Genomic DNA, 27378 nt, shown 5'->3' with positions numbered 1-27378 from the left:
CACGTGCCTGTCTCACACCAGACCTGCGGTATCGGTCAGCTGAGCTGGGCTTAGTCACAGCAGCAGGATGAAGGCTGTTTACAGCAGGATTTACTCTTATGAAAACCATTAGCCCTTCAGGGTAAAAGCCGTCCTGTTATGCAGAATGTGTCTGGCACAATAGGTCAGCAGCCTGCAGCACCAAAAAGAATCATCTCTTTCACTATCAGGAGAGACACTAAACTACGGTAAAGCAAAGGCCACCCGAGGGAAGATCTGGAGAAAAAAGGGAAAAGTTGACTGTGAGGTCTGGAAAGACTCTGGGCTCATTCCTTCATGGGGAGAATTGGTATAGACCCTGAACTGACATACGAGAGAAAAACCGTGACGGGAAATGTGGGAGTCACTCTGCAAGAGGCAGTGATACACTGAGCTCATTTGCTTTACGGGGCTCATCTTTTACAAGCTACTTCCTTCTAGTGTGCCAAAGCATTCCCTCTGAGGCAGTTTTCAAAAGAGGGGTAGAATCTGTGGGTATAGAGATTTCCACTGCCAAACACCCAGTGCTGTCACAACCTCTGCTTCCTCCTCCTGAAATCCTTTTTACCAATTTTCCTGTTTATCTAACCCGATCTTGTCCTGTCTAAACTCTGCTACAGGACCTTCCAATGCCAACATGCAGCATCATCAACCAGAACAGCTCCTTCCACTGCTGGCTGCATGGAAGCAGCAGGGGAGAATCACCATGGTCTGTTATGAAGGCAGGCCTTGCAGCTAAGGCAAACATCATCACCTCAGCTTTTCTTTAAACACTAAACACCCTACCTTATTTATGTTGAGAGAGCTAGCAAAACATGGGAGCACCACCTTTGACTTGTGAGTTTTGCAAGAGTAACTGATAAGGTAACAGTCACAGAAATAAATTTAAAATACTACAGGTTTCCTGACTGAGCTGGTTGTGAATGAACACCTTGCAGCAAACCAACTTGTATGAAAGAAAAAGAATACTTACATTTGTACAGTGGTCAGGAAATGTCCTGGGAAATGAGAAGTAAGAACTGAAGTTATTTCTTTGCTAAGTCAAAGTCACCGTTCCAGCCATCATTTCCAGAAACTATTAGCAATGAAATTTAAGAAAAAAAAAAAAAAACTTGAACATTCAGTCAAATGATACAACTTTAATTTCTAAAAGGTGATAAGTACTAAGAAACTGATCTATTTGACAGGCAATTAATCCTCCTTGCATAGTACATTTATCTCCATGGGATATCAAGATTTACAACATTTCAGGAAAACTGGCACCTAAGTGAGCAAGCAACCTCAATCCTATACAAAAGTTACAGACAACCTATATGTTTCCAAGTTTTACTTTGTAATTTATGCAGAGAATGGCCTTTCCTTTGTCCCCATCTATCCCACAGTACTGTATTCTCTCACTGCTCCTGTGTAGAAAACATAAAAGGCTGCAACCCACACTGATACAGTAATTCACAATAAATTGGCTCATTCTATTCAAACTTGGCCTTTCTGAGGTCAAATACCTCAGGGTACTTAGTTATGGACTTTATTTTTTCATGTAGGATGTGCACCTCACAATACTTGGGATTCCTTAATAAAGACTTTGTCCAGAGGGTGTTCAATCCTTCCCTTGAGAAAGCTAAAGGTGAGGCTTCAGTTTCAGCAGTGCTCTTGACACTAATCTAAAATAAGCACTGAATCTTACAGGAAGCCAAAAATGTTTAACTTGCTTAACCAGCTTGCAAACAAGACAAGAGTAAAAACACTTCTTCATATAAAAAAAATTGAAAGTTACATTTTGCTGTATATTTTAGACATATCTACAATGGATTTTTTCCTTTACAGAATGATAGTTGGAGAGGAGCATTGTACTTACATCATCATTAATCCCTTTTTCCTAGTAACTTGTGTCCTGATTTTCAAAAGCACTGATTATCAAGCACATCCTAGGTATTGAATAGTAGCAGCAGGCACTCAGAACTGTTGAAAACAACTATTAGTACTTGTACTTTTGCTGCAAATGCACCATTTGAAAATAGTTCACTTGAAAATGGGTAACTTCACCTTTTAGTGAAAATCACTCTTGTAGTGTTTTAGAATGTCTGAAAGAACTATTACCAGTATTTGCTTAATACACTATAGTGGATTACGATCAAAATTAATGCCAAAAAATTAAGTTTATGATAAATAAACTTTGGAAAAATTTATACAAGGCCGTAAATAAATAATTTGAACTTCAGTCTCAGTAAGAAGTAAAACAGTATGTCACATGACAATATCATCCTATCTAAACAATACAATCTTGCTATATTTTATTGCATAATAATTCAAGAGTAACATCTTAAGTAAAATATGTAAAGAAACAAAATCATTAGATTTACTTTCTTTAATATTCAACAACCAGTTCTTTGTACATAATCAAATTTAAAGATAATATAATTAGCACTTCCAGCATTAACAGTCTGTATTTACAATGAATGAGATGGGGTAGATAATCTAAAGAGTATTCAAATCTGTATGAAACAAATCAAAATACGAAGATTTACAGTAGTAGGCTCAAAATCCAAGACTTTTCCATTAATGGAATGCAATTTAAAAAGGCTTTGTTGCCTTTATTACTTGTAAGGGTTCCTGAAATGGTTATTTAAACAGCTGAAATCTTCAGTAATGCCTTCATTATTTGTACATGACATTAAAAATTAATTCCAATACTTCTGTTTTTTACTTGCTTGTAGACCAGTCTGAAAATCTGATGAAAGGATAACAAGGAAGTTTACTATATAATCCTAATTCCATATTCCTGAATGCAACGGTTGGAAGTAGATGATGTCAGTCCATTCCAAGGGTTATGTACACAAAACCTAGAAAATGTTCTTCACTCTTGCATATAATGTGTACACAGTGTCAGTGAGTGGGGGACTTCAAAGTTTTTACGGGCTGTTGCTGGCATGGACCTTTGTTGGTTGAAAATAAAATACCTTTCACTCTATTGTTCTGGTAGCAGTTTTACAAGTTAATCATCAATCCCTGGTGTTTCCCCCTGTTGTATTCTGGAGGCTATTCTAATGGCTTCTTCCAGAGACTGTTGTTCTCCAAGCTGAAACAAACACATTTAAACAGAAAAAAATCCAAAATGTTACGCTTAGATAATAAATGCATCAAAAAAGATCTGAAAGCAAAGATCTAGATACTAAACAATACTTCAGCCCAAATAAGTGTGATCAATATTGTCACACCTCTCCTGGATGATAATATATAGCAGCAGCTATCTAATCAGCATGACAATTAAGATAGCTGCTGCTAGGAGATCACACTGAGTTTATATGTAACCACCAAATACATGTGCTTCAAAGAACTGCTGCATGATAAACACACTTCATGACCCACAAAGTAGGTGATATTTTACTTGGCAGATATTACAAAGTTCAGACCCGGCACAGAAGTCACAGTGGGTGTTGCATTTCATTTTATCATTGGTAATGCAAACAAACATCTTCATTTTGCTTAACTCTCTTAACAGAAAGTCAGCTCTTTGGAACACCACGTGACATTACTTTATAGAAAAAGTGTTAATTTATTGCAGAATCCCAACTGCATAAAAAAGCTGTTATGATGACACTGTTTGATTCTACAGTTAATTTCCTCTCTAAACTATCTGGTACTACCAGAAGTAAGATAAGCAACCTGAATAAATACAACTTGACACAATTTTGGGAAGGAATCCGTGGAGTTTGATAATATCTTCATGGGAACACTAAAGACAACCTTAACCTCACAAAAAAATGTAAAGTTGGGCATTACCTATTGGCTCAGAAGAAGCATATACGCGACTGTGAAAGAATTGTCCCATTAGGTCAAGCAATTTTCTTTTACCTAAGTATCACTTGTTATTTTTACAGTCACTGCATATCACATTCAGGATCCACTCAAATCAAGACCTCTGTTTGCACCTCGTTAGGATTTCAATAGGACTATCAGGCTACTGGCTTTACCAGGACTTAGAAACCAAATGGATTAATTTGTTAGTATTGAAGTACAAGAGAAAAGCCAATCAAACTCTCAGGAATAATCAATAATATTTTAATTTTAAAATCTCTCCCTTCTCTTTGTGTATTTTAAGTTTAATTAATGTAAAGTGACTTAAGTTAATGCCCCATTGCTGGTAACAAAAGAGAGGCTTGTGCAGAGTGCCTGTTTTCCTTTCATTCAAAGGACCCTTTTAGCTACTTTTTTCTTGCTCTCATGCAAAAATTGCCTTCTGACATGGTTTCTCTTACAGGCAGTTTTGATTAGTGCCAACTTAGCTCAAAAGAGAGGAGTTCAGAATTCAGAGCTTCTCAGCTTTCAACAGCATCTGACTTGCTACTTTCCATTTAACAAAGGGTAAAATAACAATCTCTTGTTTCTGCTTGAGGATATTAATACTATTCCTTTCAATCTGAGCTCTTAAGAGCTCTTTCATACCTAGAAATTACCTTTTCCTGACAGTGTTTGAACAATGTGAGGAACTATTTACAGAGACTGTTTGTACTGTGCTGGTTTGGCACATTACAGAAGGTCACTATTTCCAGAGATTTCTGATTATTAATCTTTCTATATAACTGTTAGCATTATTTTGCTATCAGCATTTCAAGGTTCAAATAACAAATTTGCTAATTTTATAAGTTCATAGCAATTTATCCTTGAGACTTTGGCTTTATATGTGTCAATCCTACATGTAAAGCTGAAGGATGAACAAAAGCACTTTTTCACTGAAAACCTGTGAGTCCATGAACTACTTGGTTGACTTGAAGTTTGGACCTCCCCCAGCCTTCTCCTTTTTTCAGAGTTCTACAAGATTTGGAAAATCAGATACTGTTTATTCCTTTCCCTAACCCTATATATTATTTTAAATATGAGATAATTTAGTTGTGGGGTATTTTTTCCCAGGGAAACCAAGCTTATTCAAATCATTTTGTTACCTGACTAGGTAGCTTCTAGCTCTAAAAGTAAGAAACACTCCAAAAAAACCATTTCTCCCCATCTTACCTGTACTGCAATTTGTGTCCCATTGGATGTAGCCAACAATGTGACAGGTCTGGTTTCTGTAGTCACTAGGTGGTGTCCGTGCTGCTGGTGTCCCATTTCTGAGGAGGCACTATGAAACGCTGCTAGGTCTTGGGCCACAATTGCAACCTTCAGGACAAAGGGACACAATCACCTGCCTGGCACATCTGTTCCTGCCCCTCACCTCCTACCACCACTGCCTTCACAGTTACAGTCAAAGCTGGGATCACTCATCAGCATAATTGTATTGTGCAAAAGAAAAGTTGCCATAATTGTGTTCGCCAAATTATTACCAGTTCTTAAAGTATAAATATCCTCAGGACTGCAGCAATTCAATAAATGCACCTACAGATCTGTGATTATCTACACAGAGATTAATTACTATCTTCATTTTCATGTGGTGCAATTTTAGAACAGTAGAATGAATTTTACCTTAAAGATAACATCATATTTGTATTAAAAAGTTAGCTGTTTTATCTGTACATTAAAAACCAACCCACAGATATAGACTTACAAAAATGTTTCCCATCTGCCAAATAAATTACAGTCCCATAATATTAACCAATGAAATTATAGCTCATATTGGATTCTATACTTAGTTCTGTCACACATTTACTGTGTGACTTTGGGGAAAAGGCTTGACATTTCTAGGTGTTATTTTACAGACGCCTAAATGAATCATTGGACCGGTACCTCAGATTTTTTTTTCTTGGTGCCCCCTTGTTTTTAAAACATTTTAAAACACTAAAACCTGCAGTGTGGTGGCTCAGGGGCCCCTTTGCCACCAGCTCCTGAGGGGACAGGAGCAGGTGTGCAGGGCAGTGTCCCTCACCTGCTGTCCCTCGGTGCCCTCTGCAGTGACCATGGCCACCGAGTGCGTGCCGGCCGAGGAGATGACGGCGTCGTGGGCAGGGACGGTGATGGTGGTGCCATCTTGTGTCACCATGGTGATGGTGTTGCCGATGGCCTGCATGTCTGCCTGGGAAATGTTCACCTGCAACACACAGCAGCTCCTGAGGCAGGGAACAGGCTGAGAGCTGCTCAAGCCTCATTCCCTCTGCCCCACTGGCTGGGATCCAACAGCTCTGACCTTTCAGACACACTTACCTGCTCACAGAAAACAATATGGCCCTCAGTAGTAGGAGGGGGTGCAAGCCTAATCCCAGAGCCTACAACTCCATGTTATCCCAAATAACAGCATAACAGATTATCTATGCATGTGTCTTCACAGAGGTCAATGGGATTTCAGGTTGTACCACCTGACATGCTTTGATCTTGATGTAAATACTAAAAGGCCCTATGAGGGCTTAGAATTGAAGCCACAAATAAACAATCCATAACAAATTAATGTTATAAATTACTGATGTCTCCAGTATAAATGCATTAAGGCATCAGATACATAATTTGATGTCTGATTTTCAAGTTAATAAATCCCAGAACTGAAATCAAGCTGAAAGATAATTTAAATGTAAGATCTGCGTCAAGGCTTCTGCAGACCCTCATTTTAGAGGGTAAAAATGCCAGTTACTTAGTATTGCTGCAATTTCCAATGTCCTGGCACTGTATCAGGCCCCTTGGATATTTTATTTCAGTCTGAATTCAGAATATATCTTTCATATATTACTGGTATTTCAGTTGCCCTGCTAGCTGATTGAATTTTTTTTCCCAAAAGCCTTCAATATACTGCCACATTGAATCAAGAGAGTTGTGTTGAAATCCCCTTCAAAAGAAATTTCATATGAAATCCTTAAAAATGTGTGTCCATGGAAAACCTTAAAAAAAGACAGCCATAGGAAGGTTCAAGTGGAAAACAGTATCAAAGGCTTCCTTATCCTTTAGTTTATGTTAGAAACTGCACACTACCAACCAAACTGCTTGTGAAGGAAGCACCTGGACTGCAAAGACTTCCCACCCCTCAACCCCCCAAAGTGTGTGCAGAGAAGACAATGAAGATGCCCATGAGATATTAACAGCATAATCTGGGAATTGTGAGAAACCTCAGAAACAGGCTGTATATGTAACAGTTGTTAAAACAGTTCTTTTCAGAGTGAGAATGATAACAAGGAGAGACCAATCCCCTAACTTTGGAAAACTTTACAGTTTCATGTGTCAGAATATGTGGTTTCACTTAGGTATTCCACAGGAGCACAACCCTAAAGATATCTCAACACAGCTCCAAAGAAGCTTCTTTCCACCAACATTTATCCAGAATCCTGAGTGATTTCAGAGAGCCCATGGAGAAGCTACAACCTGTGCCTCAATTCTCAGCATGCTTTTGTCAGCAGGTGACACTGAGTTACTTACATGTTGGGTTCCATCCTGGGATATTAGTGCTACTTGTTGGCCTAATCCTGACTGAGTAACTGTAGCAACCTGTGCAGAAATGACATCTTCTCCCTCTACACCTGTCACATAGGTGATCTGGGAGCCTTTGAGCACATCTTCACCTTGACCTATTGGATACAAAAAGCCAAGAGGTTACTTTCCATACTCTAAATGCTACCAGGAGAGCAAATGACAAGTCCCAGTCTTGTCTGAAGGTTTTAAACACTCCAAGAGAAAAAATTAGTGGAAAGATGAGAAAAATAAAAGAAGGAAAGATACCAGAAGCAAGTCAGAAAGTCTTATTTTGGGAACATGAGGTATAATCTTCTAGCAATCAGTTTAAAGACACATAAATACTACATATACATTTCGTTTGTAAGCAAATATTAAAATGTGATAAACATTTCTAATTTATTCATTGAATGTTAATCTCTCCATGCAAGGGACTCCATGCAAACACAACTGGATTTTTTTCTAAAGTTGTTAATTAACAAACATGCAGAAGAACCTAGCAACATGCCTTTGTTTGAAGATTTAAGTAAATTCATTATCTTGATAAATGTTTAACCTCAGCAAATAAATGTTATCATTCCTTTAAAGGAAGGAATTAAGATATAGTAAGTCTGCTTGAGGCATTCAGTGCAGTTTCCCATGAACATGGAGCAAAACAACTCTGCTAACCAAAACAGTTTGTGAGGATATTTCTGATCTTCAGGCACATCCAAAAATCACGATTTGACAAGTGGTGTTTGTCCTTTCACAGTATTTCCTTCAGTCTGATCCTTTACACTCATAGGATTCAATACTCGTGATACCATGAGCAGCAAACTGTGAGGAGTACTGCAGCACAGCAGCTCCTTTTCATCTCTGCCTCTAGGACAGCTTACAGAAACTGCTCTAAAGCACAGCAAAGCCAGCCCCTATCACTGTACTGCAAAAACAGATTTTTTTTTCTCAAGGCAGAGCCTTTACTCCCACACAAAAGATTGTCACCAGCCATGGTGTTATATATATACACTCTTTGAAAAATCCCTAACAAAAGTCCAGTAAGTTAGCTTAGAGTCTCTCTGGTTCCTTGCCCACATTGATGTTTTTAGCAGGTTTGCTGAGACTACAACTCAAATTTCTCTCTTAACCCCATGACGGCTACAAATGAGTTTATTATCTGGCCAATTACTATGCAATTTCTGTTTACAAGTTGCCTATCACCCTAAAAAGTCTTACAGAGAAATTAAGATATCTTTATTAAGTACTTTTAACTTTTTATCTATGTTTTCATTTCCTTAGCTATCAAAGTCCCCCAGCAAAATACCATCTAGCCTTTTTTTTTTCCCAACTAGAGATGCAAAGGTTGCAATTCTAACCTGGAGGTGGCTCAAAGAAAGCCTCTTGTTCTTCCTCAATGGGCTCTGTGTCGTTGTGTGCCGTCCGTTTGTGCATAGCAAGGGTAGAGATCTGCTTGTAGGTCTTCCCACAGTGATTGCAGTTGTAGGGTTTGGAATGAGTATGTACAACATGATGTTTGTATAAACTGGAATACTCTGTGAAACGTTTGTCACAGCCAGGAACTGTACACACATAGGGCTTCTCCCCTGCATAGGAAAACAAAAGATATAAATAGAACTTTATTAAGGATGCACAGGAAAAATTGCCAGCAAATGATATTTGAGGACAAACCTTCATTGCCAACCATACTTTAATTTCAAAGGCAATAGAGAAGTTCAACCTCACAAAGTTTATCAATGCAACATCTTACTGTCTTTAAGAATTACTGCCAGTAAATTTGGCCCATTTTTCTCCCTATCATTCCATCTAAAACATCCTTCTGATGAAGGCAGAATGATACAGGTTGAAAGCTGCAATTACTGTTTGTCATTGTGCTGAGAGTTTTGTTCTTTTATTACTGGAAGCCCATAGTTTTCCTCAATGATCAGATATATTCCTCAATGATCTCTCTATATATAGATTGACTAGTATCACTTTTGAGTATTGAGAGCTCTGAGGAAATCCATAGGAAGCATGTGTATAAACAATTATGGTTTCATATTAAAAAACCTTCCATTTAAAAATCAATGGAACAAGTGTCCAAATTACATTGTAAACTAAAAATATAAACTAAGCTATAAAACATTGCTCTATGAAGCTTGTCTGTGTTTCTTTAACATACATAATGCTGCCAAGCTGATATGGCTATCACTGGCTTTTACATTTTAGAATCTTCAAATTTGTGCTTATTATTTCTGCTCACCAAACAAGTATTCTGCTCACTAGATAAGTATTTTCACATCTAGTCTATAAAAAAGGAAGTTTTGACCACAGTTCCAGCAGCAAGGAAAATACAGCTGGGATGAAAGGGTGACTCATAACAGTGAGCCAAAGTTAAGCTCAGACTTGTCCTTTACTGGTATTTATTTAAGAAACAGCTCACAAGGGAGGCAAGCCCCAGAATTGTATTAAGGATCCAGCACAATGCCCAGTTTAAAAAACTTTGTATCCAAACCAAAATGCTTCTGCCTTGACAGCAAGGTGGGAAATCTAACTGCTTAAATATCCTCAGCTGAGGGCAGAGGACACCCAAACAGAATTACCAAGCCAAGTCACAGAAACATGACTATACCCAATTACAACATTGTTCACAAGGAGAATGACACAGCCTCTCCCAAGCAGATTCCACTTCAAAATACAATAAATCACTCATATACCTGTGTGTATTCTCACATGATTCTTATAATTAGTTGCACTGGCAAAAGCTCTCCCACATCCTGGCTCTGTACAGTAATAAGGCCTTTCGCCCGTGTGTGTCCTGATGTGAACCTTTCTAATATTAGATGTTGTGAATGACCTGCCACATCCTTCAAAGGGACACTTAAAAGGCCTTTCACCTGAAAAAGAAAACAAGAAAAGGTGCAGAAGCAAAGGTTACAAAAGAATGAAAATCCTAAGTTACACTTAGACTTGAATGTAGGAACCTAAAGCCACCGAATTTTATCTGTGAGATCCTCAGTCAGAAATACCATGAACATGCCACTGTAGAGTGTTCTAGTTTAGCCAAAATGAACAAAACTCAGGAAAATCATACAGTCTGTAAGCTAAATTATGGACCATTTAGATTAATACTTTAACATGTATAGAACAGACTCAGTTGCTTGGATCAGCTTGCACACTGCCCATAATCTAGCACGTGTTTAACAACCTCCCCAATTCATACATATATTATCCAAACCAAGTGTATCATACCACTGACATCTGACAATTGTTAATTCTTCAAATGAAAAAAATACCTTCGTGATTTAACATATAACCAAGATAAAAATGGATTAATAAAACTTGTTATAGAAAGCATTAACCTTAAAAAAGAACAAATTTTCTAAAGAGAAGCAAGTTTCAAACCCCAATACCAAAGCAAATCACAAATACAGGTTCTTTTAAAGTCTTTTTGTGTAATATAAGTTTAAGCACAATAACTTACATCACTGCACCACAGCATTTCACTGTGAATAGCAGACAAGGCCAACCAATAATAGTGCAATAACCCTGACCTTTCAGATCTATCAAAGCACACAGAGAAGGAGAGCAAGGGGGGTTAAATTTGGAGATGTTGGAGCCACTGACAGGATGTCCTGGGGTAATTTCCCACTTCTAGAGCCAAGTACATTCCACACACTGAGCTGCTTACCAAAGAGCAGAATCTGAGAGCAAGAGCAGAACACCACTACAGATACAACTGTAGGTAATTAAAAATAAAAGAAAAAGTCCTGATAGACAGTAATACCACGAAACTCCAAAGCAGATCGCTCCTTGGCAGAGGAAACTACTATTCACTCCTTGGGGCAGCTGTTTTGGGAAGGTTTTCCAGCTTCCTGCCAACGCAGTGTGTATTCCCCGAACACCTCAGTGTTGTGTTACCATGGCTCCCCTAATGCTCGCTGCAGCCAGGACCCCAAACAGTCCCAAAGCAGCAAGGCTGCAGAGCCAGCCCCACCCAGCAACAGACCCTGCACTAGAAACCAGGACAGACCGCTGGGAAACAATGCCCGCAGGAATGTCACCAGACCGGTCCCTGGAGGGGCCTTTTCAAATTCTAATGTACTTCCTAGCTAAGCGACCTGTTTCCAGGTGACAGCGAATTCCAGCTCTAGAAATGCAAAGCCTTGAGGCTCTACCCCTCGGCAGCACAGGGCACCATCCGCAGCAGCTCTCCTGATGCCAGAGCTGAGTGTCTGGGGAGGTCATGGAGGAAGCCAAGGCAAGCATTTGATGGCACTGAAAGCAGGACTTGACTCTTCTCAGAGAGGGGGAGAAGTCACTTCTGGTTAAAACAGGCAGAAAGTGAAAGAAGTGCTGACCCTGATGCGCCTCCTAAAGGAAGGGAAAGGTTTCTGAGCCTTGGGAGGGAGTGGGAGAGCCCAGAGCTGCCTCCTGCCCTGCTGCAGGGACAAGCACAAGGCATGAGGACACGCTGCTCCATCCACCTGCACAAAGCTGGTGCTGCACTTTTCTTCTCATTCTTTAGCTTCCTGGAAACTCATAAATCTAAAATGAGACACCTCTGGCCCCTGGTCTGCTGGGAGATCATGATTCTATTACTCATACTGTTCAGGTGGGTAGGTTACATAGGGCTGGCTCAAATCTTTTGTCTCAACTGCTGAACAGAGATTAAATTACCACACACCTTCTATGGCCATAAAAAGGAAAGAAAACAGTCCACAGACAAGAAACCTTTCAGTTCATAGTCTGCACTTGATGCAGTGCATATCAACAGTCTTCTAGAGCTGAGATGTGTTCACACTGGTGTTTAAAAATGAAGATAGCACTAATCCCAACAGAATCTTTTTGTGTATGGAAGCCCAAAAAAGCAGAAATATCTTAATGTAATCCCGAGTTTTTACAATTTTTATTGCCTATATTTACATCCCACCCCCCATATTATAAGTATTTTTAATTTGAAAAAAACTAAACCCCTACTTTTATTGTTTCTTCTTGACTCACAAAGACTCAGACAGTTCAGACAGTGGAAAAGCTTGTCAGTGTTCTAGCAGAGACATAAATATATTTAATGAAATAGGTTAGCAAGTGATAGATTGTCCTTCCTACATTTAGGAGTTGTTTTTCTTGAAGATCACAGGCACAAAGGAGACATTGTGTAATCTTGTTTACACGTGTGTGCAGCCACAGAATTTTGCAGAATGTAGTGTACTGTCTAGAATGTGTGGTTTGGCTTTCAATTTAATGTTTTTAGACAAAATGTAAGATTTTATTTTTTGTGCCTTTGCAAGTTTTAGTAGCTGTTGGTTTTCTATGACATTTTGGTTTTTCTGCTGGAAGAAGAGATGGGGAAATGAGGATAACAAGCTCAGAATATCAGCTTTCATGGAGCTGGCATGCGAGTTATATTAAAGCACCAGAACTGAGGAACAGTGAAGCCATTTCTAAAAGGCAAGACAGATTATTGAGGAAAAGTTCCTTGTTCTGTTACAGCTGCAGATGAAACTGTAAAGGCAATGAGTGACTCAGTAACAATATAAGTGAGGCACTGCTAAAAGTTAGTGCATTTGCCATAGCAGTGTGAATGCTTTAGCACTTTTTCCAAGAAAAGCATGTTGGATTTAATGCTTACCATGCTGAAATGCTGCTGAGCTCACTGGGCTTCAGAAAGAAAATATACACAGGCTGATTTTGTCTGTATAAAGTCACAGAATGAGCAAAGAGAAAGAACTAAAAATCCACCGAGGTGAACGAACAAAGATGTGTGCTGACAGTACCTGTGTGTGTCCGAATGTGCTTCTGCAGGTCTCCAGAAGTCTTGAAGGACTTGGTGCAGTTCTCCTCGGTGCAGCGATAGGGCTTCTCCCCGGTGTGCGTGCGCACGTGGCTCTTCAGCCCGTACCCTGGGGGACACAAAGGCTGTCAGCAGGGCACCAGCACACAGCCAGGACACTCAGCAACCAACACACAATCACAGCACTCAGCAACCAGCACCAGCAAAAGCTGGGCTTGTTATTCCACTCAGCAATGTTAATGAGTAAAATTTACTCTCTCATTCTTTGCGAGCCCTTCATTCTACCCTACAGAGCAGCAGAACTCTAGGTAACAGTTAGAAATTCTTTGATTCTTGGTTTTTTTAAAATTATTTATTTCCACAATTCTTCCCCTTCCCTTCAGAAGGATAAACTGCAATTATGTGGGCAAATATTTATTCTGCCTTCTGAAGAAGCCATGTGCTGTGCATTCCCTCTAGTTTTTACCTCTTCCTACTACTGTCATCAAAAGGACATTTAATTATTTGCTCACAGGAAAAGCAATAACCACAAACAAAGTCAGCAGTAAAATCACATATACAGGTGCTAACCAAGAGCACTCATAGACACTCATTCTTTTTAAGATTACTTTTAGGAAGTCATCATCATCAAAAACTCTACCAATCTGAAGTGAACTTTGAATCAGGCCCTCTACAAATTATTTTGCAATGAGCATTTATCCAAGATTTTCCTTTCAGCACTTCCCTGAAAAGATAATGACTAAAGAAGCCTGAAACAGCCATTTTAGAAAATGAACCTGAATGTCACTTGTACCCACAAGTGATATATAAATTTGTACAAAATAAAGTCTGTAAGAAAATGACATCTGCTTTAATTTCAGTGAGTTCTCCCCAAAACAGCTGAAATTCCTGTTCTTGATGTTTTTAAAGCATGAAGCATGTTAACCAAGCTGAGCATTAAATTCACATGTATATCTAAAATAAACTCAATTTCATGACTCAACCCAGGAGAGTTCTTAACATTTAAACCAAAGACTACTCAGTACTTAAAGTGAACTTTGTCCAAGGCAAGGATTGTTGAACTACAATAGTACAATGGCTCTGATCAAAAAGACAGTGTTTATAAACAACCAGCTGTTTATAGCCATTCATCAGTGTGTTGCAAAGGAAGAGTGTACTTAATTACATAGTTCTGAAATCCCTTTACAAACACTATGCAATTAAACTTAGGTGCAGCCCTTTAAAAGTGTGCTTGTTTCCCTTTTGACTCTTTGCATCAGTATTTATTTTGCTTGTTTTTATTCAAAGCAATTGTAGCAAATGTATTGGATCAGATTAAGTTATTTCAAAATAACCTTATTAAAAAAACAGAGCCTAACTTTTCTGAGCATTATACTAATTTACATTCCAAGTAAAAGAATAAAACTTGAAACAAGTTTTGCTCTTCCACTTTCTTCCCTGTTTCATTCCTCATAATTGCATTTTGCACAATCAAATTTAGTCTCAGGGAGAGCATCACTTATGAGCAGAGTAATCTGTACAAAAGGAGAGTTCCCTTCATGACAGATGTCACTCTGATATAAATTCAATAAAGAACACTTAAACAGTATCTTCTCTCAAAGTTCCTTTCAAATTTAGACCAGATCAGGAATCTGCCTGTAGCCTACAGGTTCAGCTTTCTATTATCACCTCATTTAACTTTTGCTATTAGTTTAATGGTAAGAAAGGCCTATTTTTAACATTTAGTTTGACTTGACACATGAGGAGTGAGGGAAGTGTTGAGTGCTTCACCTCCTTCCCCCTTCATTAAGAGTTAAATCCTCTGTCCTTCTATTGGTACTTTAGATGAAAATGTAAGGTTTTTTTCCAGTTGTCCCAACCAACTCAGCAGTTAAAAAAGGCAATATTAAAAATGTACTTTATTCACAAACACTAACAAGCAGGAGGAGCTAGTCTGCACAAGATTACCTGTTGCAAAGGCTTTGCCACATCCAGGATGTTCACACTGGTATGGTCTGTCTCCAGTGTGAGACCTTTCATGCACCTGTTGACATCCAATACAGTGACATAATGAAATGCTCTATCTGGTTACTTCAGCACAGAAACAGTTCATTCTCAAAGCCAACATATTTTATTTACTAAGATTCACATTGAAGTGTCTCTTTATATCAGTGATGAAAAAATAATGAAATATGGTAACAACATTTTCCCTAAAACTAAAGATGTCTCTTTGCAAGGTCTAACCTGATCCTGCCAGTCCGTTTGGCACAAAACACTTCTGTAAATACATGAACAGTTACCATCATGCACTACACTAAAGACAGGAGGTAAATATGCCTCAGAGCCCACTCTCTATCTGATTTTTGACTGAATGCTTCCAATGATGCTCTTACATTGCATGAAACCTCTACAGCAAGGACATCATTTTAGCAATGACTCCTACAGCCAGCCACTCACTGGCTCCTGTGGTCAGACACAAAGCAGCACTGTGAGCAGGTTACCTCACCAGCAAGGCATTGTGCCAGCCTCAGCTAGAATGTCAGCAGCCCTATATCCTTCACCATTTCAGTAATTCCTTTACTTAATTTAAAATAAGGAAGAGAATTAAGAAGTTGCCATCTGTGAAGAAAAGATGTTCCTATTTTTCACTTTGTATTGGTTTTGAAGAGTCTCACTTTGTACTATGATGGTGAAATATTTCAAAACCTGGAATTTTTGCATGATCATGCATACATGTAAAGTTGATAAAGCAAATGCTGGATTCCAGAATTTCTGTGACACTGCTGGTAGGAACAATCTCATCTTGCTCGCTATGAGCAGCTGATCATCATCCCAGAACACTAAATAAACCCAGCTGAGCACCACCAATTACTGTAAAATCAATCCAATAAACATCTGACAAAACAGCCCCATTGCAACTGGCTCCCTCTCAATTTCTATCACTTTTAACCACATAATCTTTCCAAAAAAATTGTATCTACAAAGTAGCAATGCATATTTTCCATCTCCTCACCTTAAGATGGTGAGCTGTTGTGTACAGTTTTCCACAGCCATCATAATCACAGCGAAAGGCTTTCTCTCCAGTCTGCTGAGATTTTGCTGTCACTCTTGTTCCGTGTCCTTGCAAGACAATCTTAAGCGAAAGAGAAAAAAAAATTTAAAAACCCCAACCACATACTAAAAAAAGAACAACCAAAAGGGATCAGAGAAGTTACACACTTTATTTTGCTATCAAGCCAGAGCTGATTTTGACAGGTTTCTTTGTTTCTCTTTGCTTTGCTATGCCATGTATTTCTGAGCCCTCAATAAATAAGCTAAAAATAAATGAACTAAAAATAATTATGGAAACTGTAAAACATATTTACTTGTACCTAGCAGATTTAAAAGCTTGCATTAATTAGTCCAATAACAAAGACAAATTATTTAAAATATAAGCACAATGGTAAAATGACCAAATTAGTAGACAGACAAGTCATAGGTGCTAGATCTGTTCCTAAGGGAAATTAGTTATAAATCAGACCACCTTCAAATATAAGTTCATGGAAAGGCCAAACAATAATTAAATATCCTTAGAATGAGCATTTTTTGAAAATGAAGGAAAGCATTTTGTACTTGGTCTGCCATGCATGTACTTTGATCAAGCTAATTGGAGCATTGTGAGCTAGGTTCTACTCTCCCTTGTGGCATGACAAGAGGGAAATAAACAGCACAGCTTCAGGGGGCACCTGAAACCCCTTGCACAGGCTCCTTTCTACACTGACATGCAAGAAACATGAAAAAACCTGACATTCATGCAGACAGACACAGAGGCAGCAGCCCAAACATCAGCACTTCCACACAACTCTGTGCAAAGCACTCGAGACTGTTTCATACAGTCTGTCCTTTCAAATCACCTCCCTTTTGTTACAAATCCAGTTCTATTCCAAACTATTAAAAGAACATTTCACAGGGTGGATGAGGAGACAGTACTCTCAGCAGAAAACAGAGTCAGCTGCAGCAGGTTGCTCTGAGCCATATCCAAATGGGTTCTCAGTATCTCTAAGGATGGACACTCCTGAAGTCTGCTCCCAGTGTTCACATTCCCAACTAATTCTTTCGGCAACTGAGGCTCTGCAAAGTGGCTCCCTTTGCTCAGTAGCCTGCTCAGATTGCCCCTTGCCATCCCTGAGCTCCAGACTGCTCCTCCTGTGCTCTGCTGTGCTGCCCTTCTGCAGATACCGAGGAGGTTAAAATTCCCCATGAGGCCGTGGGCCTGTGCACACCACGCTTGCTCCACTTGTCTGGAGAAGGCTTCATCTTCCTCCCGATCATGGCCTTGTGCACAGTCACCACCTCAGCACCCTCACTGGGCTGAGCCACCTCCCATCCCTGGGCAGTCCTGCTGTTCCCACTGGAAGGGCAGCTCCTGCTGCTCTCTTTCCCCAGCTGGCCCTTTTAAAGAGCCTGGATCCATCACCACAGCACTTCAGCCACCTGAGCCCTCCCAGCACAGCTCCCTGCACCAGGGAGACTGCAGCCCTGCAAGAGCACACACCTTTATTTCCTCTTCCAGAGATATCACAAATTTCATTGCTAACACCTTTCTTACAGATCCTTCAGAGAGGACGGAATAACCTGTTACCTGCAGAATATTTCTGAGACTAAATGAGCAAAGTTTAATACAAAACTTTTAATCAGCTGAAATGTTCAACTCCATCACTTCAGAAAGTCTCCTCTGGAACCACAGAGAAAAATAATCTGGATCAAGAAAGCATTACTGATACTATTGTTTAACCTATGTCAGCATGAATCACAGAAATTACTTCAATACATTAAGAATCATGAAGAATATGCACCTGCACTGAAGCACTAATTATTTTTTTCCTATCTATATCTCTACTACTATTTCTTTGTTGTTCCAGCATATAAAAATATTCATATAAAATATGTGTATACTTGCTAAGTTCTGCCATAAAGTTCAAGTATGCCAAAGTTGAAAAGAAAATAAGAACAATTTTGTAATGTGCTGATATCTGCAAGGAAACAACCAGCCATAATCCTACCAATATTAAGATGGATACAAAAACTGGGGAGGAAGCACCTTTCTAATAATGTGGAACTTACTGAGAGGAACTGTGTACTTCAAACATTTTTAAACAGAATGAATAAATAAATAGAATTTTAAACCCCCTATTTTTAAGAGATCACAAATGTATCCTGATCTCAGAGAGGTAACACAAGAGAAAAACAAAGATCTTGGATCAGATTTTTCTACTGCACACATAAAAGCAGAATCATATAACCAAAGTATGTATTATGAGCAGATGGGTATGACAGGTTTGAAAGGAAATAGTGAGATATCCATTCGGGCACACAGAGTCTTTTGTTTTCCCATGTAGAAATCACAAAGAGGTTTTATGCTTTTTTTTCTTTGCTGAAACACCTAACTAACCACAAGCAAGACTGAGTGACTGCTTAGCAGTCTGACATCTGTCCTGTGCTGTTCCCTGTGGACTTACAAAGTTTATAAACATACACCTATTTAATTCTACAGCTAAATATAAGACAATTTTATAAATTATATATTAATACATATAAATACAGTATGAGTTCCAAGTAGATATCTACTTAAATCAAGATATAAGAATGACTTCTGTTTTTATACAGAACAGATAGCTGTGGGCCCCTTCAACTGAAGGCCAACTGTAGTCACCTTATAAGGGTCAGAATTTGAGACTAAGCCTCATTACCTTTTTGAAATATCAGATCTTGTTTTGTTTGGAACATGCAGTGCTCCATAGATTGGCACATTTCCATATTGCACATATGTTGCCATATATGTATAAGATAAAACCACATTCAGTTTGCTTTGGGGCTGAGGCCAAAATCAATATTTAGGTGGATACTGATTACAAGTAATTTTGCTTAATAGGCTCTTACTTCAGGTAAAACCAACAAAGCTTTTATCTTACTCTTCTCTGAATTTTCCCTTTCATTGGAGTTGTACCTCTATTCCAGCCTAGAAGTGCAGACCCTCTAAATTTCTTAATTTCATCTTCTGGAACGTGGTCCAATACAGGAAATAATGCAAGTATTAGTTATTCTCTCCTTCCACAGTCATGCCACAAAGGCAAAAGTGAAGTGTCTGCAGCTTTAAATATTGTGGGATCTAACTTGGAAAAGACTAAAAATAGAAAATTTGAGCTGAGAGAGGTGAACCTATAATTATTCTTTTCACAGATGATGTATTTTGAACTTGGAAGAGGACATTTTTCCTCCTTGTCTACTTCATTACTTCTTAAATTAAGTAAAAAGAAAAGGTTTGCCCAGAGAAGCCCCATTCTCAATGCAATGACTTTTCCATTTTTTATTTTGTCATCTGAACATGTGAGGATATAGAGGTTTTAGTATTAGTTTAGTTGTATATTTGAAGCCCAGGATACATTTTTGTCTTTTCCTTTAATGAAATACATTATAATGCCAAATACCATTCTCCTTACATAATTTTATGGATCCTAGGGAAAAAAGCTTGAGACTTAGTAAGTTGCACCTGTATTTTCCATTACCCTTTGAACTTTTACATTAATCTTTTAACATTTAAAGGTTTTTACACTGCTGTGCACAAATAATATGGATCCAGAAGAAGTTGAAGTCATTTTCTGTTCTTTAAGCACTCTCTAGGAGCAACACTCTTAACTACTGATTCCTTATAAAACCTGCTGTAAAGGTCAGGGACCCTAACAGGGCAAGTGGAATCAAAATAAGTCATTAAAGAAAGAACAGTTCCAGACCTATGCCTGGAATGGTCTCTCCTAGATGCAATTTAATAACTGAGACAGCATTTTCTGCTTTAAATACTATCAAAAGTCAGCTCCTTCTCTGGAAAGAATTTCTGAAATACTTACACTCCTATTGAAGAAATACTCAGGTCAGCTTGAAAAATCTTAGAAAGCCAACATAATTTTAAATAACCTTTTAACAGGAAAACCCCCTAGACAGTAGTATGTATTAGAAGATCTTTTACAACTCTTGTGACAGGATCTTGTACAGAGTGAGCTAATATAATCTATCTGTATAGTTTGAAATCCACAACTTCTGAAGGGTAGAAGCAAACCATAGTTCATGGCTACAGGGCTCCCTATCATGAACCTTGCTGAGCAGAAAAGACAAATATATAAACGTATTTAATAATTTTGTATTAAGCACATACCTGCATTTTTTTATCTTGTTCATTTTCACCTATAATTCCTGTGCTACTAACACTGTCATTTCCATCAATAGACACCTGAAAAACAAAGTTGAAATAGGAAAAACATTTACATCAGTTACCTTTATTCATCTGAGAAACAAAGGGTTACAGACAGTTCCTGGGTTTATTATTTCATAGCTCTCTAGCTCCCTCTTGGAACATGGATATCCCATAGTACATGAACTTACACAAAAGTCGCCAGCAGCACCTGCATTACACAACAGACCAAGTGAGCACAGCAAAGTTGTTTTGTAACAAGCTAGGAAAGACTGCAAGAACTAAGGATGTTAAATTAATAGACAAAAGTATTACAATATATCAATAAATTTAACTATACTGAATTCTGACAAAAACCAAAAAACCCAAACATTTACTTCTTTTATAATGAAGATCTCTAACTCCTTGTTAAGCAGAATGTACTTGTTTCAAACAGCACAACTGCTTTTTGAATCAAAATACCTAAGACAATGTGTTACATCTCAATTTGAACTAGTCAAATTACAACTAAGCAAAGACTTAGGTATTACTACATAGGTTTGTTTTTAAAGACAGTCTCCAGGAGGAGAAAGGTATTGCTGTTTCCAAGGAGCTCATAAAAATATTTGAAAGACTGTTGGATGTTAATGTGAAATTTTTATTTAAATAAAAATGTAATTACCCAGTTTAAAAAAAGCACCCCAAACTCTCTCACAAGCAGCAGCTCAAAGAACAGCATGTTACTGGTCACTATATAAAAAATTAAAGTATACTTTGCATAGTTTCCCATCCCTAAATTGTCTCTGTACTAACCACAGGCATTCACAATACTTTCTGCCTCCATTATATTCAAGGCTGAGACTGATGCACCTAAGCCTAGTCTAAGTGATTTTATTCTTCTCTAGAGCAGTTTGGCAGGAATCCTACCTCCCAAGAGGCCCCTGAGATCACTGGGGTTGTGTGAAGCACCTTGCCCACAGCACCAGCCCCCAGCAGTTTGCCTGGAGACTGGCAGGAACTCATCCCACAAGAGGTTTTCACACACTCTCTAAATTAAACAATTTACTTTTGGGAACTTTGAGCTACAACAGTAATAAGGAAAGTGCCCAAGCAGAGGCAAATTTACATTACAAAAAGATTGAAAAGAGTGTCAGAAAGCAGGTAATTTTGGGGTGTTTTTTTCAGAGGGAAACAATAGCTATTTTGGGACCTTCTCCCTCAGAATTTTTAAAGGAAGAGGGGAGAACCTGCACAGAAAGGAGACTTGTATTACTTTATCCTGAACTTCCTGTTGTTGGTAGAGAGAAGAACTGCTGACATGAAATTAGAACTTGATCAACTATTGGAAACAAATGATGCCAAGAGAACGTGTGTGCACATGTTGAGGCAGGCACAAATCCCAGTTCCTGCACTCTGCCAGCAGCTGGGATGGCACAGGAGAGCAGCTCATGGAAGGCAAGGATGTGCTGTAACCTCTTCACCATTCCATCACCTATCCTCACTTCACTGAGAGCAATGACCTTTTCTCCTTGCTTGCTCTGGGAGGATGGTGGCATTGACTCAGCCCAAAATTAGAGGGCTCAAGTTAAGTCTGCATGTGTTTTGCATGTTGGGGAACGTGGTACTTTCCTGCCTCAAGGAGAAGTGAGGGACAATGACAAATGTACATGTTCCACCACTTCCAGTGAGCTTCTGGGGAGTCTGCTTGCACCTCTTTGTACGAACTCTCTTATATTCTACACTGATCTTTCTGTTTCTGCCTGTTGCATAGGACAGGGAAACAAAGAAGAACCACCACTCTCCAAATTCACTTTTTTTTTCTTTGCCCTTTAAATTTCAAAAAGAAAGCCTTAACAGAACCAAACAAAAAAGACACCCAACTTTAAACTTCTCTTTTGCAGTATTGTAAGAATTCTGGAAGGATTCCAGGGCAGATCTTTGAGCTCCTCCTAAAATAATCTCCTTGATGCTAAAGAAAGATTTAGTCTGCCTTCAAATAAAAACACAAGGGCACCTACATTGAGTCAAAGTAAAGGCCATACCACTGCACCATTTCAGTTCCACCAGCAGCCAGCAGCAGATGCGGGAGAACACTAAACAAACAGGCCAAGCATGTAGTGATGCATTCCCCATAATATTCTGCCAACCTCCAAGCAATTTGTGGTTTATGAACTTCCTGAACATGTTTCTATCTAATAGCCATGGACACATTTTTCTTCCATGAATTTATCTAATTACTCCTTGAATCCAAGGACATATTAGTGTCCACAATATCCTACAAGCAGTGCTTAACTTTGAGCTGTTTGAAAAAGCATCTTCATTCTTCTTGAACCCATTACATGAGAGTTTCACTTGATGGTTCCCAGTTCTGAAACTGGTGCAGCCAATGACAAGGCATTACTCTTCTTTGCGCTACCTAAAATTTTATAAAGTCCTATCATATACTTACCATGTGTATTTAATTTCTTCCTGTACCTTTCTCAAGGTGTCTGAAACACCAGCTATGAAAAGTATACCTTGCCTCCCTATGAAGAGTGCATGGACATGGAGAAGAATCACAAAACCACATTTCCTCTTTTAAGAGAGATCCAGGGTTCTGACCATAGAGCTAATATTTGGTTTTGTAACATAAAAAAACCCCATAAACCAGGTGTAGTGCTTGGAAACTCACTTCTACTGACTGTCCCCTAAAGGTTCCATTCAGTACCATTCAGAATAAGGCTCTGAGATGAAAGCTTAAAGAAAACAATTTTTCCTAAACAAACACACAAGTGCACTAAAAAAAACAAATTCACATGACAGAATTAGAAAACCTATATTGAATTAAATAGGATGAAAATGCAAATCTATTTGCATTTACAGAAACATGTCAGAAATTATGATTAATATAGCTGCTGGTTAAAAAGGGCAAAGTTATGATTGATTTAATCTAAATGAAATAGTACCTGTGGAATGTATAAAAGTTTGTGATTACAGCTCTAACACTGAGTTACCTTTTATTTAATGAAATGTTAAAGCACAGCATCACAACACAATTTGACTGCCTGCCTTAGGATCTCTCAATTCTAACAGACACCAGCATAATTAAAAGAATAGTGAATAAGCTATTTAATTACCCTAACTGGCCTCCCAGATTTTGACAACTCTCTGTAACATTAAGAGGACAGATTTTAAAATATATTCTGCTCTTTTTGCAGAGCAATACAAGCACAGATGGCAATTATCCAGCAAGTGGGACACAGCTTAATTAGAGAGTCATGGAAGTTGCATCACCCATTACCATACTTACATCATGCTTTATAGAGCCCAGGAAAGTGAACACCATGAATTTTGTGCATCCTACTGCATTTTTACTATTGAAAATATAGATCAGAGAAGTTTTTTTCTGAACTGTCTGATTGTCTTTTCACACTTCATACCATGTATTGCCCTTGCTCAGTACACCAGGCCATGTACTCTTCCCATTCAGGAAAAAAAATTAATCCAGCAATAGTGCCTGAACAAGAATAATTCAACTTTGTCCTTCTTTGCAAACAGTGTCCTTCCAAGGGACTCCTTTGCAATGCTATAGGATAGAGAAGATTATAATTTGGCCGTCTAAAGGGCTTTCTAAATCCTACTCCAGTTCAGTGTTCAATCTTTTCTCCTTTTTATGCAACACCAGGCACCAGAGCTGCTCATGACAGTAAAGCACTGCCATGACAATTTGGTGTTTTCTAGGAGTCTGAGACTCTCCCAGTTACAATTTCATTTCTTAAACAACAATTGCCCTGTGCTGCCAGATATGCTGTGCTGTACATTTTTTTAAGACATGAGGGCTAGAGAAAATGCCTTGCAGATTACCTTGGCTGCATATTGCTCCAAAGCACTGATGGTGTCAGGGTCGATGGCAGCATCTCCTGTGTGCAGCCCTGCCACTGTGCCATCAGCCTGGATGGCCAGAATGGTGTCTGACTGTGGCATCTGCACCGTGTGGTGGATGTAGGCAGTGGTTCCATCCTCCAGCTGCACAGCCTGCAGGGCACTCTGGTCATAACTGTCTGAGGAATGATATTACACAGTGTTAGGATTCTGAAAGGAGCAGCAGTGTGTTACATGAGAAACTACTGCTCTCCAAGAGGTGTCTCCTGAAGTCTCAGACACATATGAAATATATGGGAAATATAACCACTAGCATATGAGACACATAAACACTTAAATAATACTATGAATAACACAGAAATTTGTTTTCAAGACAACACCTCCTATAGTTTTATTTCTACACTTCAAAAAGTAAAAAAAATTATATTGATCTAGTTTTATTTATAAAGGAAATCAGGAACACAAATATGCGTTCAATTTCAAATCTACCTATAATAAAATGAAAATAATATAAGAGATCTACTGATATCATTACTTCAGATTTTAGAATTCATAGATCTCACATTTTAAGAAGAGAATCATGCAAATATGCAAAAGAACCACAAAACATAAACCAACTTTTAACCAAAAAATTCTACATTACATTCTTTCCTCTTATTATTGTTGGTTGTAAAATGTAATTGTCGCACTGGTTTAAAAAGACTTAAAATATATACTTGACCACTTTTTCTAGAGAAGTGGTACTATTTCCAAGACTAATGTTTCTGCAGAAGATGATTACACAAGTTTTCTGGAATAACAACATTTGCATTCTTGACTGTCAGCTATCACATTTTCTGCCCTACTACCTAAAGGTATAAACTCACTTTAATGTGATCCTGGCTAAATAAACAGCGAAACACACTGGGTTTGATTTCATTTATAACTGTTATAGGACGCCCAAGTCAAGAACTGAAACAGTCATTTCAACAATTTTCGGATGTCAAAGCAACAAGTAATTCACTGGGAATCCCATTAAGAGGATAGTTTCTAGAGAGAATCCTGTTAAATACAGCTGAAGTTCTGTTGGACACTGAGGTGACAAATGCCACTTGGCAGAGCAGTTACCTTTTGAGGTGTGATGAATAAATGCTGTGGTTCCATCTTCCAGCTGACCCGCCTGTCCATCTTCCAGGCGCAGACTCTCCCCTGCTCAGGAGAACAATTACAGCACTTCAGCAAGACTTCAGAGAATCCTTAGATGGAAAGATTAAACACTAAATACCCAGGATTACAAAATACCTAAGATCTCTTCATTACTATTTCCATTAAAATAAGAAATCAAGCTGTTATCATGACTGTTAATTACTTAAGAGCAATATTTTTAGCAGGAATACATTATTTTAGAACATATTTCTTGTATTATTGCACTCACTGCTTTTAGGCATAGGTACATGTTGAACATAAGCAGCAGAACCATCTTCTAATTGAATCACTTGGCCATCCATTAATTTACCATCTGAAAGATACAGAATATTTTTAAGAATTCTTATTGTGTAACACATCACAGTTTTAATACACAGTTGATACTTTCTAGATTAAAATATAAATAAAATATCAACAAGAAATAATGTTTGGTAAATGTTTAATGCTTTTAAAATTCTGGGATTAAAAAAACAGAAAAGGTCTGCTGTCCTATCTGTTAGGCAGAATGTTGATATCTGGGTTTGAACAATAAAGATCTCTTCACTTTTGTTTGACTCATGTTCTGAATTTCATTTTTGCATCTTATTAGTGGCAAAACAAAAACATTTATTTTATAGCATTATCATAATTCCCCACGGGAATTGGAGCTTCAGAAACATTGTACAGATTCTGCCTGACTTTGCAATGCAAAGGGACGGTTAGAAAGGAGAATACCACTTCAGTAGCCATCAGTTGGCACTGCTCTGCCTACCTTTAGAATTGTGCTGGATATAAGCAGTGGAGCCATCTGCCAGGGTAACTGCTTGCAAACTTACACCTTCCATGTTTTCCAAGTTGTCACCATCTAGCAGGGAAAAAAGTTCACCTTCACTACAATCATCATGGAACCCTAGAAATCTCAGCTGCAAGACCTCCATAAATTATGACATCCCCTCAGAGCACATTGGTTTGACAAATAAGAAGAGCAAGTAGTTCTTACTTGCTTTCTGGTTTCTAAGCCTGGGACATGTACTAGAGTCATATATTCTAGATTTTGCTCTGTAAACACGACAGCTAAATATTATTTTCCTTAACAAAAAAAATTCAATGTCACTAAATAAATAACTACAAAGCTGAGGTTTTAGGAGAACTATGAATTAAATCATCAGAGCCAACAGTGAAATCATGACACACACACTTGCATTAATAATTTTGTTTTGTACAAACTACTTGTCATTAATACACATAAAATTATTTAGATTAAAATGCACATTTAGGAGAGAGTTTGTAATCATGTAGAATCATAACAAAGCTGTCAGGAAACATCAGGTTTAAGCCAATTTCAAGTCATTCATCTATTTTAAAACTCAACTTGCTTAATACATACTTAGATATCAACTGAATTTACAAAGTCTAAAACAGTAAGACTATACAGAGAATAAAGTCAGATTTTGTATTTCATATATTTTGGGCACATTTACACTTCTATGATCTTAATTAAAAAATAATTTCCATCCAGGAAATTTAATCAATCTCAGTTAACTGTTTTCTGTTGGACTTTTAATTCAGAATATATGACATGAATGTTAGTGTTTTATCTGAGTTTCAAAGAGAAAAGACATAATAATGTAGAGGTATTTTAACCTGAAGGGTCACCTTGCACAGCTACAGCTTCTGTTAGACACAGAGTCACGTGCTGGGCCTCCATTCCTCCTCCAGAAAACTCCGTCATTCCCTGAGAGTCTCGATTGATCTGAGCTAATAACATTGTCTACCTAGAAAGGATTAAAAAAACAGAACATTGAAATGCAGAGCCATAATCCCAGTTTAATGTGATTTTAACACAGCTGTTACAAATATTTTATGTTATGTTTTGTATAAAATAGCTGCAAAAAATGCTTGATTTATCTGGAAAATACTTTGAAGGAATAAGAGTTATCTGAAATAGATAAGTATTTTACTTAATTTAACAATTAACTTAGATGGTAAGGACTTCAGATAGCACTTATTTATATAAAATGCA

At 38.1% G+C, this 27378-nt stretch overlaps 1 protein-coding gene across 2 annotated transcripts; it reads right to left on the bottom strand.

Annotated features, from left to right (window-relative positions):
* Positions 1 to 1130: 1130 nt before the first annotated feature.
* ZNF143 (zinc finger protein 143) lies at positions 1131 to 27130 on the bottom strand. 2 transcript variants are annotated; one of them, XM_014309277.2, is made up of 15 exons: positions 27000 to 27130; positions 26128 to 26220; positions 25606 to 25689; positions 25299 to 25379; positions 24174 to 24370; positions 20316 to 20390; positions 16140 to 16259; positions 15095 to 15170; positions 13131 to 13256; positions 10071 to 10250; positions 8733 to 8960; positions 7348 to 7496; positions 5876 to 6037; positions 5026 to 5172; positions 1131 to 3094 (listed from the first exon to the last, which is right to left on the bottom strand). In XM_014309277.2, the coding sequence occupies exons 1-15, from the start codon at positions 27121 to 27123 to the stop codon at positions 3011 to 3013; spliced, it is 1926 nt and encodes a 641-aa protein (XP_014164752.1). In that variant the 5' UTR covers positions 27124 to 27130; the 3' UTR covers positions 1131 to 3010. The 2 variants fall into 2 exon arrangements, with proteins under 2 accessions (XP_014164752.1, XP_005426520.1); XM_005426463.2 differs by having other exon boundaries at positions 25299 to 25382; positions 27012 to 27130.
* Positions 27131 to 27378: the final 248 nt, after the last annotated feature.

Source organism: Geospiza fortis, unplaced genomic scaffold (assembly GCF_000277835.1).
Source record: "Geospiza fortis unplaced genomic scaffold, GeoFor_1.0 scaffold450, whole genome shotgun sequence".
Lineage (NCBI taxonomy): Eukaryota > Metazoa > Chordata > Aves > Passeriformes > Thraupidae > Geospiza > Geospiza fortis.
The sequence above is the reverse complement of the archived record's forward strand: the minus strand, read 5'-3'. Positions and strand labels throughout refer to the sequence as shown.

Excerpts from the sequence above, each read along its gene's own strand:
- ZNF143 (XM_014309277.2), bottom strand. The coding sequence starts at position 27,123 with ATGTTATTAGCTCAGATCAATCGAGACTCTCAGGGAATGACGGAGTTT. Across the intron at positions 16,260-20,315 it reads AACAAGATAAAAAAATGCAG|ATTGTCTTGCAAGGACACGG; the intron begins GTATGTGCTTAA and ends CTTTCGCTTAAG. Across the intron at positions 5,173-5,875 it reads AGGGCACCGAGGGACAGCAG|GTTGCAATTGTGGCCCAAGA; the intron begins GTGAGGGACACT and ends TTTGTCCTGAAG.